This window comes from Columba livia, chromosome Z (assembly GCF_036013475.1).
Source record: "Columba livia isolate bColLiv1 breed racing homer chromosome Z, bColLiv1.pat.W.v2, whole genome shotgun sequence".
In the NCBI taxonomy this organism is placed as follows: domain Eukaryota; kingdom Metazoa; phylum Chordata; class Aves; order Columbiformes; family Columbidae; genus Columba; species Columba livia.
This window is the reverse complement of record NC_088642.1, coordinates 65,072,287-65,085,927: the sequence shown is the minus strand read 5'-3', so window position 1 is coordinate 65,085,927 and position 13,641 is coordinate 65,072,287. Positions and strand designations below refer to the sequence as shown.

At 34.7% G+C, this 13,641-nt stretch overlaps 1 protein-coding gene across 4 annotated transcripts in view; it reads right to left on the bottom strand.

Annotated features, from left to right (window-relative positions):
- Nucleotides 1-13,641, bottom strand: part of CNTLN (centlein) — a 194,292-nt gene that overhangs the window by 26,974 nt on the left and 153,677 nt on the right. For all 4 annotated transcript variants that reach the window (XM_065046182.1, XM_065046183.1, XM_065046184.1 and 1 more), the window contains 5 exons: nucleotides 8,241-8,405; nucleotides 4,767-4,864; nucleotides 2,967-3,093; nucleotides 1,238-1,375; nucleotides 694-879 (listed from right to left, as the gene is read on the bottom strand). In XM_065046182.1, the coding sequence (XP_064902254.1) occupies nucleotides 694-879; nucleotides 1,238-1,375; nucleotides 2,967-3,093; nucleotides 4,767-4,864; nucleotides 8,241-8,405 (714 nt within the window). The remainder of the gene's footprint in view (nucleotides 1-693; nucleotides 880-1,237; nucleotides 1,376-2,966; nucleotides 3,094-4,766; nucleotides 4,865-8,240; nucleotides 8,406-13,641) is intronic.

Here is a 13,641-nt window from a genome sequence, read left to right as displayed (position 1 = left end):
CTAAATTCAAGATAGATATATACTGAACAGGCATTATAATTCTCAGTTACGTAGTGGATATTTCAGAAAAGTAAAAAAATCATATTTCAATTATTAAGTAACAAAACACAGATTAGTCCGTTCTGCAAAACTTCACACTTAAGTAGTATGATGTGCAATTGTATAACACCACAGACACAGTATTATTGCATGAGGCACTGAAGCAAATTGTTAAATACTAAACTAAAATAAGCAGTTTTAGATACTGCTTTTAAAACTGCTTTCAATTTTGCAATATGGAGGCTTCCTTATTTAATATTTCTGCAATAAAAAGCAACGCATGTGGAAAATGAGGTAATTCGCACTAATCAAAAGATATTAATTATTTTCTTAAATAGATTGGGATTTTTTTTTCTGCAGAGTAATTTGCTATACATACAACTAAGCACTTTTTCTTGGGAACAAGTACACTGTCAGCCATAGACAAAAAGATGACCAATAAAATTATGGAAGTCTAGGTCAGAGACCTAGAGCCATTGACTGACCTTGCTTAGACCAGCTCAGAGCTGACACCAGGACAGTGAAGAAACCTCAGAGATTGTTCCAGAAGAGGCAATGCACCAAAGATTACCTTCATCTAATATTTTACATTTTGGTTTCACTCAAGGATACCTTTATTCATCTGAACACTCAAAAGAAAATCAAAACTCTGACCTTCACAAATGTCACGAACTCTTTTATTTTGTCATTGGCCAGCAGCAGCTGCTTCTGTACAGATTCCAAAGCCTGTCCACTTTGTTTTGCCAAGCCATGTAGTTGTTGAGATGCAGCTGCCTCAAGTTCAGTCATGGCACATTCAGTCTCAACCATTTTGCTCTCTAGATTGCTAAGTTTGAGATCCTGAAACACATCCACAGAGAAACAGCAGTGACATATTAAAAGCTGGTAAGTAGGTATGGTAGGCCACAAACAAGTCAGCCTCTCACACAATGTTTAACATCACAGAACATTCTACTTGCAACACATACAATGTCATTTCACAGGAAAAAATAATTTCATTTTCAGTCATTAAGCACATGTTTCACCATCTAAATTTCAGTTATATGACTGAATTAAATCAGAGAAACACAGTACCATTATTCTGTTCTTTTTTCCCCTGCTGTATTTAAAAAAGCCTAAGCTGATGACCTTGCAACTTTTCACTTGAAAGTGAGGTATGAAACGGTTCCAGAGTGGAGCCATCACATCTCTAATATACCTTTTGCTCCAACTCATCTTTAGCCTTGTGATACATCTGCTCATACTGAGACTTCTCTTTCATAGCTTCATTAAGTCTTTGTTTCAGCGAGTCAATGGAAGTTTTTTTGTTTGAACAGTCTTCAGCCAGCGCCTTTACCTGAAACAACAAAAGGCCAAGAGCAATTGACTATCAAGACATAAAACTTAAAAATGAAAATAAAACCAAAACTAAGCTTACCAAATTGCATAAACATATATGTAGTATATAAATAATTTGATTAAAGTACTTTTTTTCTGAAATTACAGCCTTCAAGAAATCTCTACTGCTGATCCAGTAGAGATCAGTTTGCACACAATCTTGTTACATAAAGTCTTGACTTGTATTAAGTGTAAGTAAAAGCTCTCCATTTGCAGAGCTGTTTGTTTATATTTTACAGTTGCAGCACATGCAAAAGGGAGCAAACCACAACTTCCACACATTTCTTCTATCAGAGGCAAAAACACTAATTAAAACTCAGCTGAGAAAATGATAACTGTCTACAAGTTAATAGTCTGTAAAGCCTCTTAGATAATCATAATAATTTTGCCATGTAATGCAAACACTGATTTTGGGTAAAATGAAATAGACGGGTGCTCCTAGAAAATCATTCAGCTCTCCTGACAGCATTAATCACAAACTTTTCCTGACAATGTCACATAACAGGGAATTTCTTTGATCTTCTGCTGAAGATAATGTAAAATTTATCAAGTTGATTTTGCACATGGAATAATCAAATTAATGTATGGAATTTGATTGTCTGGAATCTGAGAAATGCAGCACTTAAAATACCCAAAGATCAGTACTAATTTACTTTGTTAAATTCTAAACCATTTGTCTAAAACCAGAACCAGCTATTTTTCTCATTTCATATTTTAGTTCTCTTATTTTCTTATGCTCCCACTCCCTGTCTGTGGATTTCTTAACACCACCTTATCTTCGGCAGGAAGAAAAAGTGCAGCTCGCTCTAGAGCTGAAAGTGCTATGTGGCTGCAAGCAGAGACAGTGCCTGTGGTATTCAGAGAGCACCCATATTCTAGGAAAACAAAAGCAAATTGGTAAATTGTTTATATCTAGTTTGGGGTCATATGCTGCATAACCTCACAAACAACCAAACACCATAAACTGTTTTCTGGAATTAAAGGACAAAGCGTAATACATTGGTTGTATAATATAGAAATATGTCAAAACATATAAAAGTTCTAGCATCAATGAAACCATACTAAAATTCTGCAGCAGAAAATAATTAGCTACAGAAGTTAAGTTCTACCTACAGAAATAGAATTACATTAAGCAAAGAACTGCGAATCATTCATACGTTGCAGCAGACAACAGATTAACATAGTAAAGCATTTAATTCCTATAGCCAGTAGAGGAGCAGGGACTTCATTCGCATATGTCATGTAAAATCAGCCTTGTTTCAAGTCTACTGTATTTTATGAACTTACAGTGCATAAAACTAAATATCACTACTTACGGCACATCCTTGCAACCCAGTGTTCTGAACACTTTAATATTTAATTACACTTCTCATGAACATACATTAAATTATGCTGAATCCATCCAAGCTATTACCATATACTGATTTCATACAAATTATAGTGGAGGGAATTACACCCTTAAATTAACTGTATGTTGTTTGCTTAAAGCAATATATTGATTTAGTATCTATAGCATGTTGAAATGCCTTCTGCTGGCAAGAAAGAAGTACCTTTCTCTCAAGACTTTCTAATGTTTCATTAGAGGTTTTCTCATTTTCTTGATTTGCTTTTACACGAGACCTTAAGTCTTCTATCAAGTGTCTTTTCATATTAAGGTCCCTCTCCAATCGAGAAATCCTAGAAGGGAAGAAGTTACACAGCATGTCACTGCTGAAAAATATTGTTAATATGCAACTATTTTAAACACTACAAGTATAAATGCAGTAGACAAACTATCATTCCTGAAATTTTAGAACATTTTTTAAAATAAAAGCTGACACAATTATTGAAATTCACTGTATTCTCAACCATTAAAACCAGTTTCAAGTCTCATATAAAAAAGACCTACTTCTAAACACGCAATTTATTTGCTTATTGCTGTGGCTTATGCTCTAACTTGTTTGATCTGAAATAATAAAAATTCTACTTAAGCTTTTATCAAAAAAGGCAAAAAACCTGCTGAAAACCTGAAGCAGGTATCATTCAAACACTATTTTGTACAAAACTCTTTTTAAAAGAAAGTGAAAGGAGGAAGTCACCCTTTCTACAACTGACAACTACACAGAACTCAAAAAAAAATCTCTATCGTATGTCAGGTAATTCTTAAACACTGCAAAACCCAGAAATAACATTAGCGTTTTTCAGAAACTTATAAAAAAGAAACTCCCATGTACTACAATGTAACCTCTGTTCAATGAGGAATTATACCTTATACAATGCCTCCACCTTTATGGTACAAATTAATATTTTAAATATAAACATAAGCAATATGTGAGTATGTTCAGACTTCTGTTTTGTGTTTTTTTTTTTTTTTTAAATGAAAGCAAAATGTATGATGGTAACAAGTTCAGGAATAAAACATTGTTGATACCATGTCAATATCACATTAAAAAGAACAGGTAAATAGTGCAACTTAAAATTTCTTTCATCTATTTCACATTTATACTATTGTTATTTTGGTGATTATGTCTTACAGTTTATGAAAAAACACTATCTGTTTTGTAAAGGGAACACCATAACCAGTAACACTCTTTTAAGTTTAAGTCGTACAGTGGAAAAATTCAGTTTCATTTTGGAAAAGAAAATACACATAGTACAAAATTTAACAACTTTAAGAATTCTGTATTTCTGAAATTAACTGATTTGAGGTGAGTAAACTGCATTCTATTTACAAATAAAAAATTAGACTGGTTAGAGGAGCTAAACTCTGTGACAGGCAAAAAATTCACAGATATACTAATAGGGTATGTTTATATAGTAATATAATTGAAGAACAGTATTATACCAGTTACAGTAGGTAGAATGAAAATCTCAGTTGCATACTTCACAACAATACATATGAATATCAAAATAAGAAACTTTAATCAATTCAAATAGAAACAAATACAGCTGTCCTTTTGAACTTTTTATGAATATAAGACTGGATATTTAATCTCGTTTAAGCATCTGAATCTTGACATGTCTCTTAGCCCCTAGGCAAAGAATTACTTTATTTGAAAGACTGTGCTTAACTGTGCTGAGGAATTCATTTAGACTTACATCAAGGATAAAACAGTCTACTCTAGGGTCTAGGTATTCTTATTGCAACACAGATACTGCATCAAGCTAATCACCCACTAGTTTAAACAAAACACAGTTCTGGCATGTACTGCTCCAGTTGCTAAAAACACCCTGTAACATTCTGCAAGGTTGCAACAAAAAGAAGAATAAAACATTCTCGTAAAAATCGATTTAAGAATGGTTGATGTTGCAACAATTATAGAGCTGCCACTGGGTGGCACCAAACACAATGGATAGAAGACTAAACATACTTCCCTTGTAGTTCCCGAATCCGTTCTTCTCTTTCCTGGACTTCAGTTTTTAGTGACTTAATGGTGGTCGATTGCTTAGTGATTTCATTATTCGAGTTCTATATTGAAAAATATTACAGTATAAATAAAGTAGACTGAATGTTATTGCAGTCAACCCTTAATTTTTTTGAAATAATAGGCTGTGTAAACTTCCACATATTTTATGAATGTTCTTAATTGGTACAGAAGAACCATTCTTATTTTCTAGCTACACTTAGGGCAAAGTACATTATTTGGAAAATATTATCAAAATCAGTACTTTTCCATTGCACTAATAATGTATGATTAATGTTCCCTAGGATATCTGAAAACTAAGTGTACCTATTAGGTACCTATCAAGTTGCATAGCACAGTCAGCTGAAAAGGTAACAGAAAAGAAGAAAAATAAAATCAGATCTTCCTTTGAATTACATCCATGAATTGTATAGTTCTAGAGCACAAGGGGCCTACATCTATATAGCAACAATTTCCAATAATCCTTTTCATCTTGTGCAATTAGAAATGCAAGACAATCTATAAGAGCAGCTGTTTTAGTGTCCCTTGGAACTCAAAGAACAAGACAAAGACAATTCCATTTGGCCATACAAATCCTGCATTTCAGTAACAAAATGGTACAATCCTAAATTTCAGGCATGTGTAATTCCATTGAAGAAGAATTATATAGCTGTTGGCATTTCCTCATTGTACACAGTAAGAAGTGAAAAAAGCATCAATTCCTCCACACAAACACAAAGATAAACAACTCAAGATTTAGATACAAAAAAACATACTCACTCTACAGAAATAAAAATATGAAATTTAACTAAGTAGCCTTTTTAGCAATCTCAGCATATGCACTGAATGGCATTGCCGAAAACAGCAGCTCAAACATATTGCATATGGAGATTTCAGAACTCCAGGAGGTGTTGCCAAAAGATACATATGTGTTAAGTGTACGCACAACATATATGTGTGCAAATACGCCTACAGGTTCAGCCACTGTACTAAGGCTTTTCACTCATCACATATAAACAATAAGTGAACAGATCAGACATGCTGTAAACAACGATACTTTAGGAGAATTTCTCTGCTCAGTGCAGACTTGTAACGCCTATTAACATTAATAGGAGTACTGTACATAACCCTGCGCACCTCAAGGGAAGTATATATTCTTGTGAGCATAGTTAGATATAAAATATTGTCCTTAATAACTTGTCTAGTCTATTTACTATTATTATAATGTGAGGTATAACCAGAAAATTGTTAAAATTATGTACGCTAGCAGAATATTCCTGAGTTTCCCGAGACCTGTTTGTTGAGCTTGAACTTCATTAGTGTGAAGCACAGCACCCAGTTACATGGTTTACATTCTAGATATAAATTAGAATACTTAGGTGGGCCTCTGCACATGCTCAGAGGCAAACACGTATGCTTACAGTATTTTGCTTCCAAATTCACTACCCACACCTCACTCACTTCTTCCTATTGGCAAAGATACAAGGAGTCATTACATACAACATAAACAAAGACTGCGAAGATAGTTCTGGAAAAACAAAACAAAACAAAAAAAAACCAGGTACTTCGAGATTTTGAGCTATAAGGAAACATTTTGCTGCTTCCACATTCAGACATTTGGGAGAATAACTTTGTATCCCCTTTTTAAGTATACTAGATAGTCTAGAAGAATAGTTGATAACTTCTGTCAGTTTCTTCTGCAAAACATGAATTGCAAGACTTATATTCTTGAAAAATTATTTGGTCAAAATAAGGCTAAGGCTTTCAGCAACTTGATTTAAGTAGCTTTTGAGGCCCTTACGGCCCAAACTCTCTTTCAATGCAGCAACCAGTGATTTTACTCTATTAATCTGGATTTGGGGCCATGGACTATATTTATTCTAAATGTACATTTTTTTACACTAAAAATGTAACATATCTTTAAGAAAGAATTTAAAGTCATGTTAGTATTTTTCACATCAGATTTATATACATTTGCTAAATGTTTCCTCTGCTGCAGAAGCAAAAAAGCTTTAATTTTTACCAATATATTGTGCAGTTCACATCTGGCAGACAAATAAAGTAGGCTTCTGGCATGAGTGTTACTCTCACAGTATTTTACAAACAAACGAACAACAATGAACCCAAACAAAACAAAACAAAACCCACATACAAGCAAACAAACCAACCAGCCAAACAAAAAACACAAAACATCAAACCCCTAATTTTTCTTACTGTCATGGAGCAACTGACTACCAGGTTCTGGGTAATGAGGTCACCCATCTAAAAGGAACAACCCTAATTAACAGAAATTACCACTCACCAGCAACAGAAGCAGATTAGTCAACCCAAAATCTAAAAACAACACTCAAGAAGTCAGTGTGTATGGTTTCAAGACATGTTTCTCATGATTAGTTAATAAATTAGATTAAATTATGTGCCTTTTCATGGCTACTCTGCTGTCCTCATCTCTGTGACCTAACTTTACTAATCCTTGAATTTAGTTGTTATGCACCCAGTGTGACACAGCCAAGATCTGTAATACCGCAATTACCATCAACAGCTAAGAGGTGTGAGCACTATTCACAACCCGTGCACTAGCACAGCTAATCCAGCACTTAATAGCCAAAGCCAGTTACATCGCCGATGTAATATGGCCTTGTCTTCCAGCTGATCCTTTGGCAGCTGGCTTGCTAGTGTGACGTCTCTTCTAGTAGCAAGCTGTACCATTCTGACTTTTTCGCTTTCCTCAAATATTAAACACAAAATGGTGGGGACAAAGAAACCAAAACAACTTTAAGACATTCCGTCGCACATGTATTTCCTCCAGTGAGAAGAGAGGAAGAATTAATATTTTAGAGCCGGGCTACTTGCTGAGAAAGCTCTCAGATCAAGACAGTCCAGCATCTACATCATCCACATACAACAGAATCACTGGAGACTGAAAAATGAAATAATTGATAAACTAGTATCTTCCTACCAGCTAATCTACAAAAATACAAGAATGATGGCTCTTTGAAGACAAGAATAGTAGTGACATATAGGTATCACAACATTGTTACAGTACATGAGCTGCCTCATCAGCCCAAATTCTATGATCCCCTTCCACAGACAGCTATTGCTCACCTCCTTCTTGAAGGAAGGAATTCATCAACACAGTTCTTAGTGAAGTAATTCTACAGCATTTTCTGACAAGATGCATGTGATCATTGTGTGAAAACCCAGCAAGCCCCCTGTCTGGCCTATTAGATCTTCCAACACTGTTTTGATTGTAACTGTTAATTCTCCTGTTTTTGACTACTTTTTGTTTAACATCAAAGGCTATCTAACACCTAAGTTGCTAATAATTGGCTAAGATATAGAAATTATATGCATGTGTGAGTATACATATATCTGCTTGACCCAGTTATGAAATACTGTTCATATGAATTATCCTCAGCACTAGATAATACGTTCTGTCACCTTCAGTTTGCACTGCAGCTGTTTCATCTCTAAATCAATGTTCTTTGAAGGAGCTGGGGTGGCTTCATTCTTGCCAGCATTTTGAGACAGATGTTCTCTCAACTTCAATTTGCCTTCTAAATCTTCCTTCTCTTGTTGCCATTTGGCCAGGTTGGAGGTCAACACCTGTTTCACAAACAGAAGAAACAATCACAATTGCATCCTGAAAGTATTTCTGCTTGATCATATGAGATAGTTCGCTGGTTCATATTTCAAGAGGAATGAAACAGTATACATTATCTGTAATTATACTGCACAGTTGTTGGTTGAATTGTCTAGTCCATGCAAAGATCAAATCCAGCAGGAAAGATAAGTCAAACAACATTAAAAACAAGGAATTTTTTTAACGGCAACATAATTCAATTTTTACTTGAAATATTGCTATTTTCACCATTACAGGCAAAAATTAAGATATAAAACTGTAACAGTAGTTACTGTTGAACCCCGTTTACCTAGAGCCTCTCCGAAATTCCACAATTATTTCTACACAGAGACTGAAGAAATACCAAGGTGCTTCAGACACCAATGCGTACTAAAGGTGGCTAAATGTCAAATCTGTTTTAATGGTGACCCCTGTAAGCTCACTTGAATTGCTGTGTTGACAACTGCTATAAAACATACACCCTTCTCTTGGCTTCTGTTTTGATATTTGTAGGGCTTGTAGAGGTTAAAGCAAAGTGGACCAGCTGCACTAAATATCTTCTGGTTGGCTGGTCTTTACTCATGTTGTGTTATTTCTTCCCTTTCACATATATGCAGCATAGCCAGAGAACCACATATTCCATAACCTTGACTCTAGGGCTGAGGTACTTAAGTGGTAAAAGCCAAGCTGGAGCAGGACAGGATAACAGATGTTAGTTGTTTATTCCACTGGGTAGGTCTTACCACCCTATACTGCAGCCAAAACGCTTCTCATTTAGCAACATAAATGCTAAGTCCAATTAGCCTAGACGAGGCTTGTTAGGGATTTAGTTCAAATAAATAACATGCAAACAAACTCTCAGTCTTGTTGCACTTGATTGACAACTGACAAGACTTATTCAATCTTTGTAACAATATATTTCACAGTACACCTTATAGATGTAATCTTTTAAATAAAATATTTGGCTTAGTTTTAAAAATATTGAATGTTGTTCTGTGAAAAGGGGAACTGAAATAATTTTCATGCTAATAGTTGACTTAAATGAATCTGTAGCCAGCTGAAAGCCACCAATGGCCTAACAATTCTCTGCTTCTTAAGTGGGTAACCACAGTAATATCTTATTATTCCAAAGAAGATTGTAATACAGTAGTTTAACACAATGAACGATTAAACAAAATGGAAATCTCTCAATACAAATTAAAATCTGTTGAAGGGCAAAACCCCCTTCCTTTGTGAAGAATCCTGATTAAAAAACTAGACAAAATAATACAGTTTGAAATTACTAAATATGTGGCCAATTATATGCTGGTACACAAAAAAACATGGGTGAGAAGGTTAAAGACAGTCCTCCATTTCCAAGTATTTTATTATTATATTTAACTACAACATTGATTTTATACTGTTTGATGTTATTAGAAAAAAGTTTGTATATATGTGTGCATTTATATAAACACACACTTCCATCCAGACCATCTCAAGATCACATATATATATCCAAACAAAAGAAAAACTACTTATGGTAATGTTGATTCCCATTACGAATGACAAAAGAATGCTTGTAGATTTTGCATTAGGTTAAAAAAACATAATGGAGACAAGAAAATGCATCCTGTATTTAAAGTTAAAACTCTAACAGGATTTCAAACTTAAGTGCATTTATTAAAGGCAGTAGGGTGAGATAAGTACTGTTCTTAGTAAAGGGCTGGATCTTTCCATTCTTCTCTGCATCTGCTGTCATTATCGAACAAGAGATAAATAGTGTTAACGTATTTTCTAATTGGTTATTCCTTAATCTGATATATTATTCTCACAATTAATACACTCTGAGTAAAAGACAAAATGAAGGCTACTTTAATAAGCAAAACCAGTAGTAGTACAGAAAGATATGAAGATTAGGTTAATTCGTCCAGTATAGCAAATATTTCTACATGCAGAATTTCATGATTCAGTGTCTCTGTAATAAATTATTCATAAAAAGAAAAGAAAAAACATCATATCTAGATCAATATTTCTGATTAAAATTAGAAATGCCCCTGTATCTGCCCAAGATAGCTCATGACTCTCAGAAGTTTCTTACGCTACTGCTGCCGCCAAAATGCATCTGGTCTAAAATGCCATGATTGTAGCAACCACATTCTCAAAAATGATGGCAAATATACCAAAAAAGAAAGGGCTTTCATGGCACAGGTGCCAAAGATGACAGTGCTATGTTGGTTATAGAATTTACTTGTGAGGAGGTAGGAAAAAATATTTAAAATATGAATGTACATAAATTCAGAAACAGCATCAGAACTATGGGGGTGAAGTCAAAGTAGTATATGATGTACAAGACAAACACCCACCAACTTGCAAAAGCAGATTAAGACAGGCACACAATTGCAATCAGAGATATCAAGAAGGTTGTCTCCTAATAGTTCTGGAGAAAATGTAAATGGTGTTTACTGGGTTGGTAATGCCATTGCATGACTCTTCTATTTGCAATATATAGAAAGGGTATGTGAAAACACCATATGAGTCTACATAGGATGTGAAAAACAGCCACCCTGCCCTGGCAAGATATTTATGCGTAAAAGATATTCCTTGCATTTACTTACTTAAGAAGCAAGTTCATCTTGTGCTGTCTCTCGCCACTTCCCAAGTTTTAAGTCAAGTCCTTTGTTCTTTTTTCTTTTTTAGACACAGGGTATTTGGTGTGTGTGCTACCATGCATGCAAATCCTGAGTGACAGAGTAAAAAGGATTTACTCCAGGGGAATAGGTCACCAGGAGGAAAGGTAGAATCTTAAACACCAGCTAGACCAGATGTTGGTAAAGGCAGGCTACTGCTGTTCCTCCACCGTGTAGCGGCCTTTGTCTGCTGCACCTCCTCCAGAGTGTTTTGGCTTAACAGATGTTTATAGATTCAATATTTTAACATCCATCTATCTTAATCTCCTTGCTCCTTGTATACCCATGACACCCTGTTCTGCTGAACACAATGGGATACGTGATGAAATCTCAGTTTCTGTGCAGTGAATGTAAAACTTCCAGTGACTCAGCAAGGCTTTTTACCATAAGCCCTCTGCTCAGAAAGACAGCTACATGGAAGGCCCAATGGATTAATGTAGGAAGCTCCTGGAATGGCCTATTGCTCCTTGGCATCAAAACAGGCCTGCAAGAAGCTTCTCACTTATTTACAGCAGAGTCACCCTCCTACTGCAACTGGCACGTATGAAAATGCCATTTCTGTTGGTGGTGCCTGCTATTGCACTGCCACTGCTGTACATGATCCCATAGATTTTTATTTGCAGAATACATTACGTAGAATGTATTTCTCAGGCAAAATTATAAAACAGGATATAAATCAGGTATTCCTGAAACCCTTTTGTAAGCAATGACACAGCCTTTTTTTACTACTTATTTTGTAATCCAGCTATAACCAATCTAAATATCTTCAGATGTGTAAAAATCATATTTGTTATGAAGCTTCCCATCCTAAAATCCTGGCAGATGAAAACATTACAATGTGCACAGAGACGTCAGTAAGAAATCTGAAGTCAACATATTCCTTTTTTTTTTTCTTCAAGAATCCTTGCTAGTGTAGGTAATAAAATACATTTGCTACGTGCATAACTCCTGTACCAAGTTCTATTTTAAAATCTAACATGGCTCATCTAAAAGGTGTTAAATAGAATGCTATTTTCTCACAGCTTTAGCTTGATCATGAAAAACATAAAAGATAAGCAGTACTTGTTGCACACATATACCATGGAAGAACTTTTCAAAACATATTTGCAGGCACAGTCTTAGCTGTTTATGATTTTATGCACTCTATAAAATGTTATTATAACATAATGATAAACCTATTTACGAAATCCAAGGCAAAATTCATTGAGTCAATTCCACTAATCTTGACCCTGTTTTGTTCTCTTGAATCAAAACCTACTTCTGCCTCATGGGTCACAGAAAAAGAAAAAAAAAAAAAGTTAAAATTAATAAAAACGGTACATAGCTATCTAAAATACAAAAATATACATACCAGACTAAAAAGCCAACTGTGCTGCATAGTTAATGTGACCATATAGACAAAAGGCAAATAACACCAAATCCTCAGTGAAAGCTTTTTTCATGCCAGTGCTGTAAGTTGTTCATTTCTTAGTATTCCAGAGATGAAGACAAAATATGAAACAGAAATCTTTGGTGATTTAATATCCTACCCTTAAGTTGAAACAAAGACCTCCACAAAGCCAGAAAAAGTTCTAAAATGTAAAAATATTTGTCATTTATTCTTCTGAAATTTTAGTAAAGTCTACTGTATCACTCAGGTTTTTTTCTTTTTTTTTAGTCAAATGCATCTGACTCTGTTTCACAAAATGTCAAGTAAATGAAGGTAATATAGAGGACTTCTTGCCAGTGCTTTAGCTAGTTGTTAGACTTCAGTAGCCTTTAGAGACCATTAAGTACCCTTTGGCTAATTGGCCAATGGTAGATTAATCCTCTTTTTATTCTAGCAGCACTATTTTAACACCCTTTGCACTCTGTCAGTGTAGTATCTGAATGACAAAATAATATTGTGCATGAATAATAAGCAGAAAAGTTAAATTAACATTTCATGTTTCACATGCCATACCTATGTGTCAGGGAAAAAACCCCTCTTTTAAAGCCACTGACATTCAACTTTTTAAAACAATCTCATGTTGACATCTTACTGAAGTGAATCTTCCTAATTACTGCTAATTGCCTATCAAGGAAAAAAAAAATCTTTCCTTGAAGTGCAGTTGTCTAGTATAGATGAACACAGCTCCAATGTGCATAGTAAAGACAGGCATGACACTTGAGGTGTGCTACATTATTATGAGGTCATACTAAATATGGCTTGCAATGAACAAAGCAGCTTTTAAGGATGTTTAAGGCACTGAAAATGTCAATCTCTCATGAAGTGTTTAAATTAGTTCCCAGATGAGAAATACAGATATCAGCATGCAGATAAGAGGTTTATTTCTCATCTCAAGCATTTTACTGAAGAAAAACCACAGTTGTCCTATTGATAAGATCACTTTAACACAATCACAGTTCATCAGCTTTATAAAAGTAGTGTTTACAGTTAGGTACGGAATTGCCCTTTCACACATTCAAATTATAAATTCATATTTGGAACACAGTTGTAGTCACTAACAAAGACTCTTATCAAAGTCTTTGAATGTCTTCTTAATCATACACTAGTATTGAACAGTATAATCAC